At 40.8% G+C, this 25,880-nt stretch overlaps 1 protein-coding gene across 7 annotated transcripts in view; it reads left to right on the top strand.

Moving 5' to 3' along the window:
- PIK3R4 (phosphoinositide-3-kinase regulatory subunit 4) overlaps positions 1-24,532 on the top strand; it is a 238,925-nt gene extending 214,393 nt beyond the window's left edge. For 5 of the 7 annotated variants that reach the window (XR_011556735.1, XR_011556734.1, XM_070726344.1 and 2 more), the window contains 2 exons: positions 19,623-19,731; positions 23,920-24,532. Coding sequence is in view for 4 of the 7 variants with exons in the window: in XM_070726344.1 (XP_070582445.1) it covers positions 19,623-19,731; positions 23,920-24,090 (280 nt within the window). In the remaining 3 variants the exon portion in view is untranslated. Of the gene's footprint in view, positions 1-19,622; positions 19,732-23,919 lie in introns of those variants that run through there. The other 2 variants (XM_070726346.1, XR_011556736.1) reach the window with 2 other exon arrangements.
- Positions 24,533-25,880: the final 1,348 nt, after the last annotated feature.

The following is a 25,880-nucleotide window of genomic DNA, read 5'->3' as shown; positions in this document are numbered from 1 at the left end:
GCCGGGGGCGCGAGGGGGCCGGAGGCACTGGGAGGTGGGGGTGGCTGTGGCACCGGCCTCCGCACTTTCGTTGCTCCCCACCCCAAACTCCAATGCCTGGCTCCTTGCGCAGCCCTGGAAAAGGGTGCTACATTGCCGGCTACTACCTGGTGCCGCCAGGGAATCTCCAGCTGGGCGGGGCGCTGCTAGTGCCACTGACCTGGAGCACCCGCTCGCAGCCGCCACCTCGGCTACTATTCAATGCCGCTGCTGCCAGTGCTCTCCCGCTGGGCCCCAAAGACGCGAAAAGGAGGGCGGGAAGAATAAAGCTCAGCTTCCGATCTCGGAATCTGAGCTTCGCAGCACACCTGACCATGTCTCGTGGCACACCAGTGTGCCGTGGCACACTGGTTGAAAAACACTGCTCTATAGTTCTTCCATAAAGTCTTAGAGTCTTAAAGTCTGCTGTCTTATACAATCTTCCCACTAGGGGCGCAGTTCTTGTATGGTCTTGCATAGTAAATAGATGCAAGGGGGAGGGGAATGACAAAAAATGACAAGCAATATAAATATAAATAAAAGAGGGGACAGAGGGCAACCCTGTCTAACTCCTTTATATATCTCAAATTTATCAGTTTGTTCCCCATTTATTATAATTTTAGCTGTTTTTTGACATATATGGAATCGATCAGTTTACAAAAATTGGCACCGAAATTCATCCTTTCTAGTTGTAATGTTAGTAATCTCCAATTAACATTATCAAAGGCTTCTTTTGCATCTAAAAAGATTAGTGACATTTGTTTTTCAGTATGATACTCATAATTTTCTAAAGTGTTTATGATCATCCTAAAATTATTTTTTATCTGCCTGCTGTCTGGTTGAATATATAGAGACAAATATCTTATAATCCACATTCAAGAGGGATATTAGTCTGTAATTTTCTATTTTTTCCTTTGATGTTCCTGATTTTGGTATTAATGTGATCAAAGCTTCAGACCAGGATATTGGAATTTTTGCATCTAAAACTATTTTATTGAAGATCTCTAACGTATTCACTGTAACTATATTACTATCTAATTTGTAAAACTCTGCTGGTATTGCGTCTGGGCCGGTAGCTTTATTATTCTTCTGTCTTTTGATTGTTTGTTGGTCAGTCTTTGTTGTTGTTCATCTGTCAAAATGAGTCTAGAAAGTTTTTGATTTCTGTATCATTGACCACTTCATATTGGTATAATTGTTTATAAAATTCTAGTGCTCTTGCTTTTTTTTTCATCTGCCCTATATCTTATCATTCCCTCTTTATCTTCTAATTTATTAATTATTTTAGATTCTTTTTGTTTTCTTAATTTGTAAGCCAATCTACAACCAGGTTTGTTCGCATTTTCAAAATAATCTTGTTTTGCCCTTTTTATTTTTGTCACTGTTTCTTCTTTTTCAATTAACTTTATTTTATGTTTTAATAAATTCATTTTCCCTTTAACTTTGTCATTAGTGGGGTCATTTTGTAACTCCCTTTCTACCCCTTTTAATTTTTGATCTAGTTGCTGATACTGCCTCTTTTTCTGCAAACATCTATGAATGCCTCCTCTGCTGAACCTAACAATGATAATGATGATGATGATGTTTCACTAATGGGGTAATTAGCTAATGAGCTCCCTGTAATTACCTCCTCCGTTGATCCTACTTCACTAGAATCTTCCCCTGACACAGACGCTTCGCTGGCTGTCGGAAGCTGTTGACAGTAAAACTGGCCTCTGATAATGTGAGGATTCTCCCACATCAACCCCCACAGTCCTTGGAGCAGGAGTTGGCCCAGAGCCAACCACAACAAGTTGTATCCCATAAATTTTGTGGTGATGCTTTCTTATTTTTATTTAGTTATAAAAAAAATTCCATTTCTTTTTCTATCCATTCTATATATGGAAAAGGAAAAATAGAAAATTATAGGCCAATATCCCTCTTGAATGTGGATTATAAAATATTTGTCTCTATACAGTATGTTACAATTCATTTTCCAATCATTTTGTTTTTTAGCACCCTTCCATATCATCATCAATGGATTGTGGTCCGCCCAACTGTTAGTTTCTATCTCAATACTTTTTACTTCATCTCGCATATGCGCTGACACCCAAGCCATATCTGTTCTAGTTCAGATCTTATGAGGGATTGAATAGAAGGTGTATTGTTTTACCGAGGGTGCCTTTCCCGCCAAATATCTTTTAGCTCTAGTTCTTCATTCATTTTACAAAATGTTGTAGAAAGAATTGTTTTCCTTCCCTTTTCTCTACCCCCCCCCCCCCGCCAAGAATAGTCATCTTTGGCATTGGCAATTGCATTGAAATCTCCAATTACAATTTTATTTTCAATCTCTAATTCTAATATCTTTTTGTGTAATTTTTCATAGAATTTCTTTTGATTTTCATTGGGGGCGTAAATGGATATGATGGCAAGGGGCTTGTGGTCAATCTCTAAACGAAATATTAGTACCCTACCGTCTTGGTCTTTGTATAGTTGTTTGGACTCTATTGATTTATCTACATATATGGCTAAGCATCTTTTCTTTTGGTCATCGAGGCAGGTGTATAATCTATCTCATCTGGGATTCTGTAAAAAAAAATTGTTGGCTTTCTTAATATGGACTTCTTGCAAGATGATCACCTTGGCTCTTTGTTTCCTAAGTTTTGTATTTTTTAGGATTGTTTAAACCATTAACATTAATTGAAATTATTTTAAAATCTTCTGACATCTTTATTTGTATTATCTCTTAGTGTCTCAGTGTTCTCTCAATCTATGGGTTTGTATTTCTTCTTGTGGTGGTTGTTTCTTTCTGGCTCCTTTTTGTTTTTCTTGCACAGTACCCTCCTCTTGGCTAGTCGCTTCCAGGTCTTCTTTGGTTCTTCTGCTATCCTTGCTTGTTAATTCTACTTTGTTTAGCCCACTTTTGTTGTAGAACTCCCTAGCTTGTTCAATATTTTCTATTTTAAGGATAACCCCTCTGGAATAAGCCAGCGGAAGGTTATGTTTTCTTTGCCCTTAATAGTTCAGTTTTGGTTTCTTGTCCAGCTTAGAATTTCATCTCTTATTAATTTTTTGGCGAATTTAATAGGGAGATTACAAGTAAAGCTGGTTTGGATCCGGTAATCATCAATTTCTTTGATTATTTCTTGTGGATCCATCTGCAGAATCTCTGCCAATATTTCTGTCATCTTTGCTCCTAAATCCTCATCTTTTTCTTCTACGATGGTCTGAAATCTTAGTCCCTACAAGGCACATTCTAATTTTAGATATCCTATGGCCTTGTCCAAACTTCTTCTTGTGACCTCATTGCGTTCTTCAATGTCCTCCATCTTTTGCTCTACCTTTTCTATTTTTCCTTCCACAGTTTTTAGTCTGTGTTCATTTTCCTGCAGTGTCTGTTGTATGTTTTCAATTTTTTCATCCATATGTCACATCCCTGCTTTCATCTCACCTGTTTCAGCTTTCAAATCTTCATGTTGTGATCTAGCTTCGACTTTATTATTATCTTGGATAGTTTGTAGAGTTGGTTGCAATGCAGATTTATCTTTTGAGAGCATGCCTGGTATCAACTTTTTTCGATGAAGTCCCACTCATCATCTTCAGGCTGGTGTTTCTGTCCTTGTTCTAAGGCGAACACTGCGAGACCTAAGCTGCCTTCCTTCTATAAATACTGGTGGCTGGGTGTGGTTTGATGGCTCAGCAATTGCCTGCTGTGTAGAAACTTCCTGGTGAGTCAGTGGGGTAACATCTGGGGTCGTTGATGTAGCTGAAGTATGCTGATTAGTTAATGGTTGTTGATTAGGTGTGATATCCTGAGTAGTTGGAGCTTGCAGGCTACTTGATTGTTTTGCAATATGTGTTCTGAGTCTGGTTTCAGTTTCTATGGCTGGGATACGTTTGAGGGCGGGAGGTTGTATTTGATTTCAATTCAAGGTTCAAGGAGAAAGACAAATCAAAAGCTTTCTTGTGTTCGAAATGAAGTCATTTATTTTCCAAGTTAAAGGCAGGAACAAAGAAACAAATCCCAAGATGGAGTCAAGTTAATTTCCGTGCAGCAGGGCAGATGTTAAACAAAAGAATTCTCAACAAATAATCCAAAAGAAGTCAGCAGATAATCCAGAAAGGCTCAGCAAGTAATCCAAATAGGTTAATCCAATAGTAAGTAATCCAAAAAAGAAGTGATTTCAATCTCTTCTAGATTCCATTTAGTTCATAGTTATTGAATTATTTCATGTTGTGAAAAAGAGCAACAAGAGAGGGGAAAAAAAAAGGCAGCAAGACTGTATTCCTCCGCTTCAAGATTTAAGCCCAGAACATTATGATTTTAACAATCTATCAAAAACAAATTCTAGTCATCACTAGTAATTTCCTTTAGCAGTTAAAATTTTCTAAATAGTCATGTCAAATTTAAGCTATTTTGTTAAACCATAAAGTCAGGAAATTATTTTATAGGTTCCAAAGTTCACGTTCAAGATGGAAAAGTAAAAGTAAAAAAAAATTAGATCCGGCTGTTATTTGCGGATGAGTTCAAACAGGGAAAAACTTTCACTTTCTCCCTGAAGAAAAAAAGACTTTTACTTAAAACTTTCACGATCTTCTGCTTTTGAACACGAAACGCAACGGAAATTTTTTACCTTAGGTCCTTTCTCTGCTATATTCTTTTTCAATCAAGATATTTTGTACTTTCACTTCTTGGATTTTTCCTTCTTCCCGCTGGGTGAGGGGAGAAAGCGCTGGCCGGTCCTCTTAGGCAAAGAGGAGCGGTTCTCCCGTCTCCGAAGCTGCGGGGCGAACCGCTGCCTCCGGAGTCCTGGCGATGGGTCCTCGGGCAGAGGAGAGCCCCCTGTTCATGGATCGGGCCATCCGGGCCCGATCCGATCGCAAATGCGACCTTCGGAGGGGGTAGAAGGGATCGCCTGGCAGAGCCCTGCCAGAAACGTCCCGCTGTGGCGCGGCTGTTTTAAAACGTCGGTGTGTGTCGGTGTGTCGCGGCTCTCTCTCCATTCTTCTCTTTCCCCCTCTCGGGCTCGAATGCGGCGGCGGGAAGAGGAAACGAGGCAGTCCCGGATCGCTTGCTTCCCCGGCCAGCAAGCCGGCTGCTTGGGAAAGAAGCAAGCGATCCGGGACTGCCTCATTTCCTCTTCCAGCCGCCGCATTCAGAGCCCGAGAGGGGGAAAGAGAAGAATGGAGAGAGAGCCGCGCGTGTGTCGGTGTGTCGCGGCTCTCTCTCCATTCTTCTCTTCCCCCTCTCGGGCTCGAATGCGGCGGCGGGAAGAGGAAACGAGGCAGTCCCGGATCGCTTGCTTCCCCGGCCAGCAAGCCGGCTGCTTGGGAAAGAAGCAAGCGATCCGGGACTGCCTCGTTTCCTCTTCCCGCCGCCGCATTCAGAGCCTGAGAGGGGGAAAGAGAAGAATGGAGAGAGAGCCGCGCGTGTGTCGGTGTGGCGGCGGCGGAGGAAGGGGAATGCGGCTTGGAAGCTGGGAGGGGGGCGAATGTCTTTGGCCACTTAGCTCTGGAGGCTGCCTCTCTCCTCCCATATTCCGCCCCCCTCCCAGCTTCTCAGCGTCTTTGGCCACTGTCCTCCGCTGCCGCCAGCATCCAGCTCTTCCTCCGCTTCTCGCTTCTCTAAAAAATGACAGCCGGGTGGAGGCTGGCGGCGGCGGAGGAAGGCAAATGCGGCTTGGAAGCTGGGAGGGGGGCGGAATATGGGAGGAGAGAGGCAGCCCCCAGAGCTAAGTGGCCAAAGACGTTCGCCTCCCTCCCAGCCGCCGCCAGCCTCCGCCCGGCTGTCATTTTTTAGAGAAGCGAGAAGCGGAGGAAGAGCTGGAAGCTGGGAGGGGGGCGGAATATGGGAGGAGAGAGGCAGCCTCCAGAGCTAAGTGGCCAAAGACGTTCGCCTTCCTCCGCCGCCGCCAGCCGCCGCCCGGCTGTCATTTTTTAGAGAAGCGAGAAGCGGAGGAAGAGCTGGAAGCTGGGAGGGGGGCGGAATATGGGAGGAGAGAGGCAGCCTCCAGAGCTAAGTGGCCAAAGACGTTCGCCTTCCTCCACCGCCGCCAGCCTCCGCCCGGCTGTCATTTTTTAGAGAAGCGAGAAGCGGAGGAAGAGCTGGATGCTGGCGGCAGCGGAGGACAGTGGCCAAAGACGCTGAGAAGCTGGGAGGGGGGCGGAATATGGGAGGAGAGAGGCAGCCTCCAGAGCTAAGTGGCCAAAGACATTCGCCCCCCTCCCAGCTTCCAAGCCGCATTCCCCTTCCTCCGCCGCCGCCACACCGACACACGCGCGGCTCTCTCTCCATTCTTCTCTTTCCCCCTCTCGGGCTCTGAATGCGGCGGCGGGAAGAGGAAACGAGGCAGTCCCGGATCGCTTGCTTCTTCCCAGCGGAGGAAGGCGAATGCGGCTTGGAAGCTGGGAGGGGGGCGGAACATCTTTGGCCACTTAGCTCTGGAGGCTGCCTCTCTCCTCCCATATTCCACCCCCCTCCCAGCTTCCAAGCCGCATTCGCCTTCCTCCGCTGCCGCCAGCATCCAGCTCTTCCTCCGCTTCTCGCTTCTCTAAAAAATGACAGCTGGGCGGAGCCTGGCGGCGGCGGAAAAAACACTCGTACCCCGAATTTGGGCTCGTAAGTAGAATCAAAATATCTCTCCCCTCCCAGCTCTTATCTCGAGTTGCTTGCAAGTAGAGCAGCTCGTATGTTGGGGTTCCACTGTAATTCTTATAGTCCTTATGGTCTCCTCCGAGTCCTTATGCAACACGACAAACCCAAAACCTTAGTGTCTCTTATATCGGCAGTTTAAACCTCCAGTCTGCTTTCTGTTCCTAGCCGCTTCCGTTCTCAGCTGACTGTCAAACCGCACGGCTAAGATCGGAAAAAGGAATAAACCCGATCGGATAATTCAAACAGTTCAAGCAGTTCAAATACCTCGGATTAAGATTTATATAGTTTATGTAATACAATATGATAATATGAAAAGCCTCTTGGGGAAAGTTGTCGGCTCCACTTGGAGACCTGTGCTTTATTCCGAGGAAATCAGAATCCTGAGCACAGTAAAATGTCGGCGCCTCTTCTCCCCCTCACCATCGCTGCTTTTCGTAACGTGTAAGGCAATTTCCCTCGATCTCCTTATGAAGCCATCTCTTCCTTCCCCCCCCCCCCAAAGTTTATAGTTTACTGTGCTGAAAACTGTTCTACTAAATATTCACAGTATGCAGTATACAATATCAGTTTGCCGAGGAATGGAAAGATCTGCGTGTCTCACTTGCCTCCCTCTGCCATGGCTCCTTGAAGTTTCGGACCCGCCATACTGATGACAGCTGAGACAGGCGCTTTTGATCCCTGATAGGGAGGGTGTCCTTTGCACCGATTGTAAAATGCCTTTGTCAATCGATGCCTGGATTGTCCCTCCTTGTCCACGTCATCCTCCAAACGATCTGTGCCCCGAAAGGTCTCAGGAATCAGAAGAAAAAGTTGCCACAGGGGGGAGAGATCCCTCCTGCAGCTGCTTCACCACATGCAGCCAAACCGGAAGTCCCAAATGATGGAGACTCTTAAATCAGCACCTAAAAACCAATAACCTATTGGACCCAAACCACCATGGCTTTATTGAGGGCAAATCATGTCAGACTAATCTCATTGATTTCTTTGAATATGTTACAAAGGTGTTGGATGAAGGTGGTGCCATGGATATTGCCTATCTGGACTTTAGCAAAGCCTTTGATACGGCTCCACATAAAGAGCTGATAGATAAATTAGTGAAGATTGGACTTAATCCCTGGATCATTCAGTAGATTTGCAGCTGACTGAGCATAGATATCAGAGAGTTGTTGTTAATGGCGAGTATTCTGAGCAGAGCCTGGTTACAAGTGGTGTGCCACAAGGGTCTGTTCTGGGGCCTATTCTTTTTAATATGTTTGTGAGTGACATAGGGGAAGGTTTGGTAGGGAAGGTTTGCCTATTTGCCGATGACTCTAAAGTGTACAATAGGGTTGATATTCCTGGAGGCATCCATGGTCAAAGCAATGGAAACTGCAGTATAATGTTTCCAAATGTAAAATAATGTACTTGCAGAAAAGCAATCCTCAATCTGAGTATTGTATTAGCAGACAAAAAGATATTGATAAAATTGAACGGGTCCAAAGCCGGGCTACAAAAATGGTTGAAGGTCTTAAGCATAAAACTTATCAGGAAAGCCTTAATCCTGCTGTTCTGTTCAGGTCGTATCTGACCCGAAACAAAGTTTGAGACCCTGTAAAAAAAATTCCCTGCATATCTGAAACTTGAAATTTCATGACTTTGCATCATTTGAGGGGTTCTTTCTATGAGTATTTGGGGAGGGGACTTAGTTTTTGCTGGCAAAAAAGTCACACTTGTACTGTTTCCGGGTCAGTATGACCTTGACTAAAAATGGATTATTTTAGCTACTTAAATTTGTTTTTTTTTTAAAATGTTTTTCACTGGTATACTAAATTGAACATTTCTGAACACAGTGAAATGAAAAATGAAATGAAAAATAAATGCTTATTTATTTATTTTGCTCAGAAAAGCCCCCCCCCCCCTTCCCGGTTCTGTGTGGAATTTTGTTCATTTTTATCTAGGTTAGGTGGCCAGTTCCAACTTTTTTGAAAACGTTTTGGATTGGATTACTAGTTTGAACATTTCTGACCATAAAAAAAATTAAAATGAAACAAAAAAAGTAAAGCTTAGTTGTTTATTTTGCTCAGAAATGGGCCTCCCCCCTCCCTGGCTGTGTGCACTTATTTTCATTTATATAGATTGGGCTGCCAGTTCCACCTTTTTTGAAAACTTTTTGTATTGGATTACTAATTTGAATTTTCCTTATCACAACTAAATGAAAAATGAAATGAAAAAATTAATGTTCAGTATTTTATTTTGCTCAGAAAAGCCCCCACCCACCCACCCCAAGCTGTATGCAATTATTTTCATTTATATTTTTTTTAGGTTGCCAGTTCCAAATTTTTTTTTTTTTCAAATCTTTTTATTAATTTTCTTTAAAATGACAAACAAACTTACAAACATTTAACATACATTGTAGGGATGTATCATCCCTGCTCTTCTCAAAAGTATAATTGCAGATACAGAAAAAGGAATACACAATTGAATATCTAATTCAATGCTACTAATACAAAAAATATCTGGTAAAAAAATTAACTGTCATATAAAAGTTTCTAATTAATTTCAAGTCAAAAAATCTTTAGAAAAAACAAATTTCTATTCTATCTATGTAAACTAAATCTAAGATAAATCTTAATAAGAAAAGATCATCTAAAATATCTATACTTGTTACTACTCTTCTTTCTTTATTTTTTTATTCTTATCTATCCATTCATAAACATTGTTCCATGTTGCGTAAAATTTGGTTTCTTCCTGTTCATTCAAGCGTCTTGTCATCATGTCCATTTCCGCGCAGTCTAATATTTTTGCAATAACTCCCTCTTCTTTGGGGATATCTTCCCCTTTCCAATTTTGCGCGTATATAATCCTTGCCGCTGTAAAAATATGTATAATCAAGTACAAAATTTCTTTTTTATAATTTTGGTTAGTAATTCCTAGCAAACAAAACTCCGGGGTGAAATCTATTTTCTGCTTTGTAATTTCTTTTGTCATTTTTTCTATCATTTTCCAATACATTTTAGCTTTATTACATGTCCACCATTGATGATAATAGGATCCTATTTCTTTCTTACATTTCCAACACAAAGGTGATGTCTTTGGGAACATTTTTGCTAATCTACTTGGTGGGAGATGCCATCTATAAAACATTTTAATTTGGTTCTCTTTCAAAGAAACTGATTTAGTCATTCTCCAATTGCACATCCAAACTTTCTCCCATGTATCTAAATCAATTTCTTTACCTATGTTTCTACACCAATGTATCATACTATCTTTTAATGTTAATTCAATATTCTTGTGGGTAATCAAATATTTATATATTTTTCCAATTACTCTGTTGTGGTTTTTAGTGATTAACTCACTTAACAGGTTTTTACTTTTGTTAAATATATAGAGTGTACTATCTTTCTGGTATCTGGATCTAATCTGTGCGTAATGCCACCAATCAATTTGTATCCCTTCATCTTGTAGTTTAATTATAGATTTTAATTTCATTTGATTGTCTAACAAATCTTTATATCTTATATTTCTTGAGTCATTGATGGAATTTGGATGTATTATTGCGTCCAAGGGGGTAACCCAATCTGGAATTGTTAAAAAGTGGTTTTTCTTTATGTCTTTCCAGACATCAAATAAATATTTTCTCAGCGTGTGTCTTTTAAAGTAAGAATGGTTTTTATCTTTATCGTACCACACAAAAGCATGCCAACCAAGCATGAGGTCATGTCCTTCTAATATTGATGTTCTCATGTCCTCTAAAGTTATCCAGTTTTTAATCCATGTTAAGGCGGCTGCCTGATAATATAGTTTCCAATTTGGGAGCGCAAAACCCCCCCTCTCTTTTATGTCTTCTAACATATTTATCTTAATTCTTGCCTTTTTCCCTTGCCATAGAAATTTTTTAACCACATTTGTTAAGTTTTTAAAAAAGTTAGCCCCTGGATTGATTGGGATCACTTGAAATAAAAATAATACCTTAGGTAAGATATTCATCTTAATCGTAGCAATTCTTCCCAAAAATGATATTTTTAGATTGTTCCATATTTCTAGATCCTTTTTAATTTCATTAATTAATTTTATATAATTATCATTTTTTAATGTTATTGTTTTGGCTGTTAGCCATATTCCCAAATATTTTACTTTTTTAACTATTTGCATTCCAGTAATACATTCTAAATTGCTTTCTTGTATTTTACTCATGTTTTTAGTTATAATTTTTGTTTTATTTTTATTTATTTTCAAACCTGCCACCTTGCCATATTGTTCTATTGTTTGGATTAATCTTGGTGCTGTGACTAACGGATCTTCCATTATAAAAGTCAAATCATCTGCAAAGGCCTGGACTTTGTATATCTCTTTTCTAACTGTTAAACCTTTTATCTTTGGATCTGATCTTATTTTTATTAAGAGTGCTTCTAAAGTCATAATGAAAAGAAGAGGTGATATGGGACATCCTTGCCGCACTCCTTTATTTATTTTAAACGCTTCTAATTGTTCATTGTTTAATATAATTTTTGTCGTTTGTTCTGAATAAATAGCGTCTATTAAATTAACAAATTTGGGGCCGAATCTCATTTTATTTAATTGCATCTTTATAAATGTCCAATTCACGTTATCAAAAGCTTTTTGCGCGTCTAAGAACATTAAAGATAATGTTTTATCTGAATGTTGCTCATAATACTCTAATACATTAATAATTGTTCTAAGATTATTTTTAATTTGTCTACCTGGAAGGAAACCATTTTGGTCTGAGTGAATTTTGCTGTTTATCACATTTTTCAATCTATCTGCGTATATTGCTATAAAAATTTTATAATCTACATTCAATAAAGATATTGGTCTATAGTTTTTAATTTTTTCTTTTGGTGTATCTGGTTTATGAATTAAAGTTATCAAAGATTCCGACCATGATTTAGGAATTTTACCATCTACTCTACATTCATTAAAAATTTGGAGCATATTATTTCTTAATACTTCATTTTCTATTTTATACCACTCTGCCGGGATAGCGTCCGGTCCCGTGGCTTTGTTGTTTTTCTGCTTTTTAATAACTATAAGGAGTTCTTCCATCGTTATTGGACTCTCCATCTTTTCTTGTTGCTCTTTTGTTATTTGTGGTAACTCTGCACTCTCTAGGTATTTAAATACGGCTTCTTCTTCAATATTATCATCTTTATACAATTCTTTAAAAAAGTTTTGAACTATATTTGCTTTTCCCTCTGGGTCATATTTTATTATTCCATCTTTATCTTCTAATTTTCTAATTAATTTAGATTGTCTCTGCTTTCTCAGTTTGTATGCTAACCATCTACCTGATTTATTGGCATGCTCAAAATACTGTTGCTTAGCTTTCTTTATTTTTTCCAATAGCTGATTTTGTTCTTGTAATCTAATTTTGTGTTTAATTAAATTTATTTTTTTCCCCAAATCTTTATTTTTCACATTTTGTTGTGATAGAAACTCTAGTTGTTTTAATTCATTTATTAATTGTTCATATTTTCTTTTTCTTTCTTTATTATATTTTGCAGTATAGGATATTGTTAATCCTCTTATGTATGCTTTGGTTGCATCCCACAAGTTCTGAGGGGTGGTGTCTGTATTTTTATTAATTTCAAAAAATATTTTCAATTCCTTTTCCATCCATTCTTTATATTCTTTCTCTTTCAAAATATTTCTATTCATTTGCCAATTGCGATGTTTTTTAATATTTCTCATATAGACTATAACTGGATTATGATCTGCCCAAGTATTAACATCTATTTCTACGTCTTGTATGTACTCTGCTGTTGTTTTGGGAGCCCACACCATATCTATTCTAGTCCAAATTTTGTGGGGGTTTGAGTAAAAAGTATATTGCCTGCTATGAGGATGCCTTTCCCTCCATATATCATTCAATAGCAATTCTGCTTTCATTTTTTGGAAAGTTGAGGGCAGTAAATTCTTTTTTTTCTTTTTACAACTTTTCTTCACCCCCGAATGGTCTAATTGTCTATTTGTTATGGCATTAAAATCTCCAATAATTAACATATTTTCCAAATTTAATTCTAAAATTTTTTGATGTAATTTTTCATAAAATGCAATTTGGTCATCATTTGGGGCATATATAGAAACAATAGCAAGCGATTTGGGTTCAATATCTATCTGGACAATCAAAATTCTACCTTCATCATCACTATATAGTTGTTTGGAATTTATAGAACTCTCAACATACATTGCCACTCCTCTTTTCTTTTGGTCTGCTAACGCAGCATACGTCTTTCCAATTTTATTATTTAACAATAAATTCCGATTACTTTTTTTTATATGCACTTCTTGGAGTATCACAATTTGAGCTTTTTGATTCTTAATTTTGGAAAACATTTGTTTTCTTTTTTTTTGGTTCATTAAGTCCATTGACATTTACTGAAAAGATTTTTAAATCTCTCAATGTAGTCATTTGTTGTATTTCTTGGTTTCGCGTTGAGGTTGCTTTCTTCTGGCCCCATGGTCCTGGTCCTCCACTTGTGCAAGTGCCCCCATGGCTTCGGCCTGCATTGCTTCCAGTTCTTTTGTTATCTGTTCCATTTCGCATATTCCACTGTTTTCATAAAAGTCTCTTGCTTGGTCTAGATTCTCCAATTTATATCTCGTTGATTTCCATGTCAATGATAGACCTTGTGGAATAAGCCAGCGAAAAGTTATGTTTTCTTTGATCAGAAGTTTGGTCAAGAAATGATAGTCTCTTCTAGTCTCTCGAACACGTCTTGGGATTTGTTTTAATATTTTTATTTCTTTGCCTTGGTGTTGTAGTTGTCCCGCTCTTGACCAATGCAATATATCATCTCTCATGCTTTTTCTTACAAATTTGATGTGAATCTCGCGTGGAAGATTAAAACGGCGAATATAGCTGTTAGAAATTCTGAAGACTTCATCGATTTCTCTTTTTATGTCATCTGGGTCCATCTGAAGGATTTTCCCAATAATGTCAGCCATAATGGCCTTTAAATCTTCATCTTTTTCTTCTATTACGTTTTGAAATCGAAGTCCATATGACGCACGTTGCATTTCCAAATGTGTAATTGATTCATCATACCCTCTGTAACGTGAAGCAGCTTTGTCCTCCAAGTGACCAATTCTTTTCTCCACCTTTTCCGCCTTTTCTTCCACTGCCTTCATTCGTACTTCATTATCTTGCAAGGCTTGCTTAATCTCCTTCATCTGGTCTTTCATTTCACCTGTGTCAACTTTCATTTCCGCCATCTCTGCTTTAATTTCATCTCTCTGTTGTGTTGCGTCTTGTTGAGATTTTAGCATAAAGTCATTTAATGTTGTTAATGTCTCTTGAATTGAAGCCAGAGATGGTTGTTTCTCCCTGTCCTTCTCCTTGGTGAACATAGTTGCAGATAAAGTCTGCTGTGCGGGAGATGGATGTGGTGAACTTTGCGGGGAAGAAATAACAGTTGTTTGCTTCTTGATTGTTTTAGTATGGGTGGAAGAACTTGACATTTTCAAATTTAAATTTAGTGTTATTTTATGTTAGCAGAATGTAAAGAGATTCTATAAATTCCAAACCCACAGTAACAGTTATACTAAATCAATAGCAATTAATTAATAGCAATAAAAGTTCTAATTCAAATAAAAGGCTAAATTTCAAATACACTTAAAATTTAAAATATATCTAATTAATGCTCAACTTATTTATTCTTATTACTCTAGTCAAAGTTTATATCAAGAAGATGTGAAGAAGAAGAGGGGGAAAAGGGGAAAAGATTAGTTTAGCACAGCTGCAAAGATAAGGAGGAAAAGTCAGCAAAGTGAGAAGGAGGGTAAAAGCATGTGAAGAAAGGGGACAATCGGAGTTATTCAATTAGGAGGAACAGGGGACCAAAGACCAAAAGAAAATTTAGCAATGCATAAACAGAACCAATTGTAATATAATGTAATATAGAATTAAAATTCAAAAATTGAAATTATCAAAGGGAAAATGCAAGAAAAAAAAACAATTGATTGAAGATCTAATTTGTTGTCAGAAACACCTTAATGAGTACTGCAAAGGTAGTATTCCGTTTTTTGAAGAAGGGTATAGTCTTTAGAAAATTTATAAAACTTTTTCCAAGCAAATGCAGTTTAATCTCACGAAGTTAAAATGAAGTCGGTCCGTCTCTCACAGCCCAGGAAGAAATCTCTCCGCAGTAAATCCAACGAAAATGCTGTTAATCCACAAACCGCTATTAATCCAAACGAAATCCAATGGAAATAGTCCAACAGAATAATCCAAAAAAAACGTCGATTAGATAATCCAAATTTTAAAGTTCTCAAATGTAGGAAAAGAGTTTTTTTTCCCTTTATAAATGTTTATTCAGAATTTGTAGGTAAATAGTGAGCAGTCTGGTCCTTCCGCTAGAAAAATCCCAGCCCGGACTTCATTTTTCAACTTTCGGTAACCAAATGTTTCAAAAATGTTTCAAAAGAGGAAAAAAATTTTTTTCAACCAAATAATGTCATTTTGTGAATAATAAATCCTTTAATGTCTCATTCTAAAATCTTCTAGATCTCCTTGTTTGCAAAAATTCAACAGTTCAAAACAAGTGAAAGTGGTTAGAATAAGTTCCGGCTGTTAATTCGCGCCTGGATACAATGTTGTTTTAACAACTTTCTCTTTCGCCTTTGTTTAGACTCCGATTCAATTTTCTTGTTTTTTAAACTTCTTGTTTAGCATGGAACATAGAAAAAACTTTTACCTTAATTGTAGCTTCTTTGGCAATATTCCTTTTTCGATTAGGGTTGTTCAGTTTCTCTGCTTTTTACTCTCTTGATGTTTCTTGCTTCCCACTGGTTAGGTGGGATCGCAATGGCCGTGTCCTCTTGGGAGAGGACCGGTGCTCCCTGCACCAGAGCTGCAGGATGAACCCCCTGTCCTGGAGCCTCGGCGATGGCTCCCCGGGCAGAGGGGAATCCCCTTTTCTAGGATCGAGCCATCCGGACTCGATCCGATCGCGCTGGGGCGACCTCTGGGAGGGTTGGAGGGGTCTCGAGGCAGAGCCCTGCCAAGAGACTCCGCTGCGATCCTCAGCGAAACCGGAAGCCGCCAGTTCCAAATTTTTTAAATACCTTTGGCATTGGTTTATTAATTTGAACACTCCTGATCACAACCAAATTAAAAATGAAATGAAAAAGTAATGATTAGTTTGATTATTTTGCTCAGAAAAGCCCCCCAACCCTGTCTGTGTACAATTATGTTCATTTATATATTGATTAGGCTGCCAGTGGTTCGCGTTTGGCCTCTTGTGAGGACAGGGGCTGCCAGTTTACCCTCTGAATGAGGAGCGCCCACTACTTATTTTGGTGAGGAAGGGATGATGGAGTAGAACTCCTCTTCTCTTTGGCTGTCATATTGCGGCTTTCTGGACAGTGCATCAGCCACTAGGTTTCCTCTCTACTGGAATGTGCTTCAGTTCAAACTTGAACTGCCTAAAGTATTGCACCCATCACACCTGTTTGGGTGAGAGTTTCCGAGGCCTTCAGGGCCTTGAGGTTTTTATGGTCTGTCCATACATCGAAAGGTATCTTGCTCCCTTCTAGGAATTGTCTCTAAGTAAGCAGCGCCTAATGAATGTGATAGGCCTCTTTTTCCCAAATGGCCAATTTCCTCTTGGTCGGGGTAAGTTTCTTTGAAATATAAGCGCATGGTGAGAGTTGGCCTTCCTCATCATCCTGCAACAGCACCGCCACCACGGCCATATCGCTAACATCTGACTAAATGATAAATTGTCACTCTGGGTTGGGATGCTGTAGGATTGGCTCCTGGGTGAATAGGCACTTCAGTTTCTACAAAGCTGTCTGGCAGTTCATCATCCATCCAGTGGGCTGGTTTGGCTTTGGTTTGGTGGGTGTCGGGCCTGTTTTTAGCAGTTCTGTCGGTGGCAGGACTGCTTCAATGAATGCCAGGATAACCTGTAGAAGTTTGTGAAACCCAGGAAGCTTTGCAGTTGTTTGCGGATGCCCAGGGGCTGCTAATTGAGCACTGCTTTCACTTTCCCAGGATCCATCTCTATCCCATCACTGGAGATATGGTATCCTAAGTAGTCTAGTGAAATGTTGTGGAATTCATGTTTGGAAAGATTTGCATATAGTTTTGCAGCTAAGAGTTTTTCCAAAACTTGTCACATTAACTTCACGTGCTCTTCCAGAGTTTCCCTAAAATGAGAATATAATCTTGTACATGTGAAGGTGGAGCATCTCGTTGATCTATTGCATGAAAACTGCAGGGTGCCCTGTAATCCAAAGGGCATCACCTTGAATTGGAGGCTTCCCAGTGGGCAATTGAAAGCAGTTTTCTATTCATGCTTCTCACTGATTTAGATGCGATAATAAGCTTCCCTTAAATTTAGCTTGGTGAATATCTTGCCCTCAGGCAAGTGGTTCAGCAAGTCCTTCATGGGGAGAGGAGGAGGTGTATTGCACGCACATGGCATTTATCCCACAGAAGTCAACACACAATCTGAACCCCCATCTTTCCTGTTTTTGAATAACACGGGGGCTGTGACCCCTCGGTTTTTCTGGTTGGATGAACTCTCTCTCCAGGTTGGCATTGATGTAACTCCTCAGCTCCCCCAGTTTCTTCAAAGACATGGAATACTTGTTCATACTTGTATCGCGCAGTCCATAGGCCGGTGAGGGGGTAGATCATTGCATCCTTCCTCACTAAACACCAACTCTAGGTCTCGGTATTCTCTCGGCACCCTCTGAGAACTTGGAGGGGTAGTCTCCCTTGCAGTGGTGGCCAGTTGAAGATTGGCCAAGTCCCAGGCTTCAACTCTTTCTGAGGCTTCTGGTTCCCCGGGGTGTGTTGGCCCAATATGCATGGTTAGCTTCCAGTACCCATCTTTCCATCTTATGGTGGGTATCTACTTGTCTAGCCATACCAATCCCAGGATAATGGCTTCTGACATTTTTGGGGTGAGTATGAAGCAAATACGTTCATGGTACTGGCCCATCTGCAGTTCCATCAATTCGGTGAGAAGCATGGCAGAGGCTCCCCGGATCGGCAGTCCATCTACTTGTTGGAAGCGAATGAGGTTTGCGAGGGGCCGAGTACAAATTCCCAGCCTCTCTACTACTAACTTGATAATAAAACACATTGAATAGCCTCTGTCTATCAGAGCATCCACTTCTCCTTCCTTCCCCATCTCTGACACCACAATTTTGGCTTTTATAAGGAAGGGGCAGACTGCTTCACACACCATCAGGTCATCTTCACCGCTACCTCCCTTGTCCCATCTTGGAGCTGATTCCTCTGTCGATGATGCCTCAGTGTCCATGGAGAGGGAAGGAGATTCAGATAGTTGCAGGACCAAACATCCCAGTTCCGGTGGCTTTGTTGGCCTTCTTTGGGGCCCTGGAGGTGGACAAGTCCTCGGCAGCACCACCTGCCATTGTGGACCTCTGGCCAGTGCAGTCCCAAATGGGGAGAAGGGCCACAGTGCTTGTGGCAGGGATGGTTTGACTGGACATGGTATCCAGGGGGGCAGTTGTGACGCCCTGAACTAGGACCCCATCTGGGGCTGTTGAGAGGGTCCTGGCACCCACTGGCATTGCGTGCATCCCACTCTGCGTATGAAAGCCCACCCGGTACGGGTTGCCAAGACGATGTGGGGCTGAGGCTTAGTGGGGCTGTTGCAATTGACCATCCCCCCCCGTCTACTGTTGCCAATTCAGATGTCTCCCTGGGTGAGAGGTGACCAGTGGCCCACGTTGGCATCGACCACATGGATGGGCCCTGCTTGCACTGTGGGAAAAGGCTGCCTCCCCCCATGTCTGGATCTGCAGGTCTTCCCTTGGGAAGAAGAACTTAGGCAAAGCCAGGCTACAATTTGTGGCTTTGGGTCTCTGCATGGGAGTTCTCCCACTTACATTCAGGCATTCAAACTGGCCAGGGAGATTCATCAAAGACTGGCTGTGATATGGAAGCGGAGATCTCTCATCTTCAGGGCACCCAGCAAACATTGCCTCTGATCTCCATCACCCTGGGACCAAGGATCGTTCTGTATCCATGGAAGTTCCAATGCTCAGCTGGGGGGAGGAACTCATCCCTCCAATCGCCCCTCACAAGGCCTGCTCCAGGGGAGAGGAGAATTCTAAGGCCAGCTGGATTTTCCCTCCTTACATTTCCCAGGCAACCACACTTTTGGAGAGTTGAGGATGTAAGATTTCAGTGTGCTTGCAGCTTCTCTCTCCAGCCTGTCCTATGCAACCTGCTCCTCCCTTTCCATCTTCCTGACTTTTACAATATCTGGTGTTGGGATGATGATGGTCTCAGGACCCTAGACAGCCCCCCACAATCGGGGTGACTGCATCAGCATTTAAAGAAGGTCCAAGTTAATGTCAGTGTTCCAATTAAGTTTAAATCAGAGTCCAAGGCAAAGACATTCTCAAAGTTCCAATTTATTCTTAGAGCCATCTTGGCATGTCTCTACTGAAACACGAATCTGATTTCCCCAGGATTTCTACTTCCAGTTTAAAATTCCTTCCCCTGTCCCACACCCACAACTTCGTCACATGGACCACTAATCTTTTACCACTGGGGTCCGTACATGCCCATCTTCGTCCAGCCCAGTGTGGGACAAAAGATAGCCTTGAAACTCTAAAAAGGAATTTATTTTGTCTATCCCTAACTGCTCATGCAACTGCCCCTCCCAACTTTCCACAGCAAGAAACATTCCAAAAGAATATGGCATAATACAGCAGGCCAAGACCTCCAAGCATTCTGGCTTCGGCCTAACAATTGGTTTTTTGAATATATATTTTGCTTTTTGCTTTTGCTTTTTGCTTTTCAGTAAACATAGTTAGGATCAAATAGCATTCATGAATTATATTCTTTTAAATAATGGAATTTAATTACTAGCAACAGTTAAACATGAGGTAATAGATACTTGATGCAGAACTTACAACTTATTCAAATTTCTGCTTTTGAGGGGGGAGGTTTTGTTTTGTTTGTTTATTTGCTTGTTTATTGCAGATTCTGGGACTTGGCTTACCCTGAGAGATCATATATTGTTTCTGGAAATTCTAGCTCTCCATCAGTATCATATTATAGAAAGATAATTGAAGGCACAGAAGTCGTTCAGGTATGTTAGTTATGTTTTCATCTAACTCATCCAATTTCTACACGTTGCTATATTTTTAAGATTTTTTAAATTTAATTAAAAGGTGCTTTTATATGGAGTACAGTACTAGATATCCCCAATTCTCACATTCACCACCATGCTCAGCAACTACATGCTTTATTCAGCGTTCAAAGTCTTAATTTCAACATGTTTTTGTAGCCAGAAAGTTCCTTGGACAGAAATCATATCCATTCATCATATTCATATCATGTTGTGATATTTTGGATTAAATAACTGCCATTTTAGCAGACCAAAGAAAGTCCTATATTACATTGTCAGTTAGGTTTAGGTTTAGGTTTATTGGATTTATATGCCGCCCCTCTCCGCAAACTTGGGGCGGCTCACAACAATAATAAAAAACAGTACAGTACAAAATACCAAATCCAATGCCCACCCATCCAGTTCCAATTTAAATTAATAATCTCATAAAAAACAGTATATATAAAAAACAGGCACACAGTCAATCAATCAACAAAACAACATGGGCAAGGGGGAGGTGCCTTAGTTCCCCCATGCCTGACGGCAAAGGTGGGTCTTAAGGAGTTTACGAAAGGCAGGGAGGGTGGGGGCAATCCTAATCTCAGGGGGGAGCTGGTTTCAGAGGGTCGGGGCCCCCACAGAGAAGGCTCTTCCCCTGGGTCCCGCCAGACGACATTGTTTAGTCGACGGGACCCGGAGAAGGCCAACTCTGTGGGACCTAACCGGTCGCTGGGATTCGTGCGGCAGGAGGCGGTCCCGAAGATAAAGTTGCACATTAAATTTCTCTTCTCATTAAAATCAGTGGTGTTTTTATATCAGCCAATTTCCTTGAATCTAACCACATAATACGGCAACTGTGATTAAAAAATGAGGGATGGGAGAGGTATGTCAGGGTTCTAAATGTCATCCAAAATTAAATCAAAGTCCGAGTCAAAGTATTCCTCAAAGTTCCAGTTCATTACTAGAGCCATGTTGGTACATCTGGGTGAAATCCAAATTTGAAATCCACAGGGTTTCACTACCCAGTTGAAAGTTCAAGTCCTTGCCCCCACACCCACAAGTTCATTATATTCTCCAATCTCCAAGTGTCATACTGGCAGATTCCACCCATCTTCTCCCATGCAGTTGCAGAAGCTCCTTTCTAGAAAGAAATTTGGCTTTCTAGAAAGGAATTTGTTATGGCTACGTACTAACAACCTCATACTATCCTCCTTCCCGTTTTTCCCAAATAGAAAATGCATAATAGGATGTCATATAATGTGGCAGGCCAAGGACTCCAAATAAAATGGCTTCAACCTGACAAGGTATTCAGATTATCCCAGATTGGTGGTAGAAAAGCTAGCTATGAAATGCTATAAAGATAGGGTTTTTAAAAAAGAAAAAGTACCGTATATACTCGAGTATAAGCCGACCCGAGTATAAGCCGAGGCACCAGTTTTTGCCACAAAAACTGGGAAAACTTATTGACCTGAGTATAAGCCGAGGTTAGAAAATGCAGTGGCTACTGGTAACTTATAAAAATGGAAACCAATAAAATTACATTAATTGAGACATCAGTAGATTAAATGTTTTAGAATATTTATTTTAAAGTAAACCAGTAAACTAACTCTGTAAATTTAAAAGAGGGTAAACAAAAACAATCTGGTAATAACAATAAAGTAAAAAGTAAAAAAAGTAGCTCAATCATCAACCAAGCTAAAACCTATTTCTAAACCTAACCCAGGGGTCTTTAAACTTGACAGTTTTAAGACAGGTGGACTTCAACTCCCAGAATTCCTGCACCAGCCATACTACTTCAGGAGTGGGAGTTGAAGTCCACAAGCCTTAAGGTTTGAAGACACTTGCATTTCTAACCCTAACCCAGGGCTCTTTAAACTTGACAGTTTTAAGACTAGTGGACTTCAACTCTCAGAATTCCTGCACCAGCCATGCTACTTCAGGAGTAGGAGTTGAAGTCCTCAAGCCTTAATCTTTCCAGGTTTGAAGACTCTTGCATTTCTAACCCTAACCCAGGGCTCTTTAAACTTGAGTTTTTAGAAGCCTGGAGAGAGCTCATGCCATCCCGTCCCTCCCCCCTTTAGCTTGCTGGCTGGCTCGCTGGCTGGATCTCCCACCCCTGATCCTCCCACCTCCTCGTCTCCCTTTACTGCTCCATGTGTTGTGCGTGGAAGCAGATTTGCTAAAGAGATCCACTTGGGATGGCAGCAGGGGGAGGAGGAGGAAAGGAAAGAGCTGTTCTCCTCCTCCTTCCCCTGCTGCCATACCAAGTGGATCTCTTTAACAAATCTGCTTCTCTCTCCGGTTGGGGGCTTCTAAAGCCTGGAGAGAGTTCATGTCGTTCCCCCCACCCACTTTAGCTTGCTGGCTCTCTCCTCCGTCTCCCTTTATTGCCCCATGTGTTGTTCGGGGAAGCAGATTTGCTAAGGAGATCAACTTGGGACAGCAGCAGGGAATGGAGGAGGAGGAGGAGGAGGAGGAGATCCAGAGTAGCCTGCAGCCGCAGAGGAAAAGGAGGAAGAGGAAAGAAAGAAGAACCCTCGCCTCTTTCCTTTCCTCCTCCTCCTTTTCCTCCACCACCAGAAAAGAGGAGAAGGGGAAGCAGCCGACAGCATAATTATTTATTTAAGTACCGGTATTTTAAAAATCAATTTAAAATCCTTGTAGCGGCAGGAGAGCGAGAGATAGAGAAATGAGCCTTGGAGGAGCAGTTGGCTGGCGTCTTTGCTTGAGCCGGGGAGAGGAGGCAATGGCCCCACCCTCCCTACAGCTGCTTCGCTCGAAGAGCCCTTTGCCCTTAGAACTGGAGCTTCTGTCTTCTCGCAAGTGCCTCCTCTCCCCAGCTCAAGCAAAGGCGCCAGCCAACCGCTCAAAAGGCGCGCAAGAGGGGGAAAATGGGAAGCCGGTGAGGTGGGGGTGGGAGAAGACAGAAGCAGATATCCACCCCCCCACCTCACCGGCTTCCCATCACATTTTTCCCTTCTTGCACGCCGTCGGAGCTGTGGGAGGGGTGGGGCAGGTGCCTCCTCTTCCCGGCTCAAGTAAAGGCAGCAGCCAACCATAGCCCCAAGAGCTCAGGCATCATTGGAGCCACGGAGGGTGTAAAAGTGTGACCTCCACAGCCCAGTCCCTGCGTCCAGCCCTCGCAAAGATGCCCCCGAAGCTCCCTCAGCAGGCACCTGCCATAGCTCCCTCACCCGCCCAAGCCAGCAATGCCTGCCGGGCTCCCGCGGGGCGCCCTCTTGTGGTGATTCGGCGCCCTCTTGTGGTGACCCGAGTATAAGCCAAGGTCGGTTTTTTCAGCCCATTTTTGGGGCTGAAAAACTCGGCTTATACTCGAGTATATACGGTATATGATGTCCCAACTCACACCCAGTGACTCTGAGTGGCTTTCAAGCATAAAACCCTAAAAAGAAACAATAAAAAAATCAATAATGCACCATGCCTCTAACAACAATAACCAAATAAGCCATGGTGCCATATCATTCTGGGGTCCCCAGGCTGTTTTTTCAGGGCTCTAAGTGAGGAGCAATCTTTGCAAAGATGATATTCCACACGAAGGAGCTAACATGGAGAAGGCCTTTCCTTTGGTCCCACCTGCAATATTCTCTGCCTCTCCATTGTATTACTTCAAGCAGATCTAATTGGGAAAGATGGTTGTTCAAATAATCTGATCCTGAGCCATGAACAACCAATATCTTGAATTAAATTACAATTATTAAATTATTTTTAATTTAATTCAAGATATTGGTTGTTTTGGGTTACTTTACAATAAAGCAACATTGCAATGTTTTGATAGAGCATCTCATTAAAGCATTACCATATGTTTTTTTAAAGCAATAAAGATGATTAATTACCCTATAATAATAGAAGAGAATATATTTAGATCAGGGTTGAACTGTGCAGTCCTTGGTGTTCTCTTAGACTTGTTTGTCTTCTTGCAGACATTTCATTTCAAACCATGGCTACTTTGTCAGCAAGCTAAGCTCAGAGAGCACCCAGGCCTTCACCAAATCTAAAACAAATAAACACATTTAGTGTTGCAGGATATGAAACAAATTTCCTAGTTTTAAAATAGAGAATGATCAAACTGATTTAATATGAGAAATCTTATACTAAAACAATGGTTTTTATAATTTGGAACTGTCTATTTCATGGCTTTCTTTTCATCAGGAAATTCAAAATAAGCACAAGATGGTCCCTATGGATGAAACCCCTCGAAGAGGTCCTGAATCTTTACCAGTTGGGCACCACGACATCATCACAGACATTGCCACTTTCCAGACAACTCAAGGATTTATAGTTACTGCATCACGAGATGGTATTGTCAAAGTGTGGAAGTAAAGTTTGCGGTGATTTATGTATGTAAATAATTGTAATAAAGAATTGGCATAGGATTAGTTTTCTTTGAATAATTGTTTCTATAGCAGTGTCACAGTGGACAATAATGCTCATTTAAGTAATGAGTGGCTCTCTTGTAAACAGTAATCACTAATACTAATGGCCCTCTTGGAACCTGCCATTATATTTACATATTTATGTAGCATTTTCTCAAACTGTCAAGCAAATGAAATTGAAATGAAGAAATTGTATTTAGCTTCTAACTATGCTATTCTTTGAAAGACCTTAGAAATTGTTTATGAATTTAGCTGTATTAACAATATTTATGTAAGCTGACTTTTTTTATAGGCCAGGTAAGAGAGTGATAACAAAAAATTATTGCAGTTTTGTTTCTGTATATTCAAATTCTGTATGCATAATGTTGAAAATAAAGAGTTCGGATCACTTTTCTGTGTCAGAATTAAAATAAAATTTAATATGAATACTGTTCTATAACCAAGTATGGGAGTCTGAATGAAAATCTCAATTCTAGACTCCATTCAGGATTTTTTTTGTTTTGAGTTTCTTTTTTGCACATCGTACCTTTTTACATTCTGTTTTTTGTCACTGTTGTTAGCCATCCTGAGTTTACGGAGAGGGGCGGCATACAAATCCAATAAAACTAAACTAAACTAAACCTTATTTCTTTTACAAAAATTACAGTGGCATAGAATATTTGCTACCTCATCCCAAAGAGTGAACTAAAACAGTAAACTGCAGGAAAAGACCTCTTGGACTGTTGCAATCTGCTTATGCACTAACATTCTATTTCCTGTTCTCTATAGAATTCTTAATATTTCAAGGTTCTGGAAGCAATTTACCTGGGTTCAATTCTAGGCTGTAGAGTTACACTAAAGGCTTATATTTAAGTAATTCTCACCATGTGATTCTATTGAAAAAACCCACACAAAGCTATGTTTAAACCCATGAGGAAGTGCTTCACAGCATTTAATTCAACCAGTTTATGAATTACGGTCATAAGTGTAACTTTTTCAAAGATGACTCTCTTGCATCAAGAAATTTTTTATTCAGAGCAGAACTTTTAGTTTAAACAATTGTCAGTGGAGAGGGGCGTGGTCAGTGCCTCGGTGGCAGCAGCATTTCTTTCACTTCCACAGAGAAACGCTGGTTCCCCGCTGTTTGGGGGTCCCGATTCAGTTTGAATCGGCCCAAACCTCCCTGGAAGGGAGGGGAAGAAGGGGACTTGGTTTGGTCCCTGTTTGGGGTCGGCAAACCCCAGAGTTGACCAGACCTGGAGCCTTCATCATCAGCGGTGCGAAGGTGGTTAGCTGCCATTAACCGAGGAGACTGCGTGCTAGAAAGAGTTGCTTGAAGAATTGGAAGTCATCTAGAAAAGAAAAGGGAATGTAAGTTTTGTGCTGATGTTGTGGCGAGGAGAATTGATTGTCAAGTTGAGCGTTGCTGCCGGAGGGAAAAATCTTTTTGTTATTTTCTGCTCATAGATTACTGGAAAAGGAGCTCAAGCAATTGGGGAGAGCTGCTAAATGGATACTACAATTGCTGTTTTTGTTTTCAATGGGAGTAAAAGTTAACATCTAAAAATCATTTTGGAAGAATATTGGTGAATTTGTAAAACCTTATTTTTAATTTTCTTATATATATTATTTGGATTGAAAAGTTGAAAACTAAAAAAAACCCAAGAGATTTCAAGATGGTATGGTTGCCATCTATTGGGAGAGACTGTATTCATGAGAAAGTTTTTGAGTTGGAATTTTTTGTTTCATGAAGCAGGC

Source organism: Erythrolamprus reginae, chromosome Z (genome assembly GCF_031021105.1).
Source record: "Erythrolamprus reginae isolate rEryReg1 chromosome Z, rEryReg1.hap1, whole genome shotgun sequence".
NCBI classification, from domain to species: Eukaryota; Metazoa; Chordata; class Lepidosauria; order Squamata; family Dipsadidae; genus Erythrolamprus; species Erythrolamprus reginae.
Note: the sequence above shows the minus strand (reverse complement) of the source record. Positions and strands in the feature narration are given on the sequence as shown.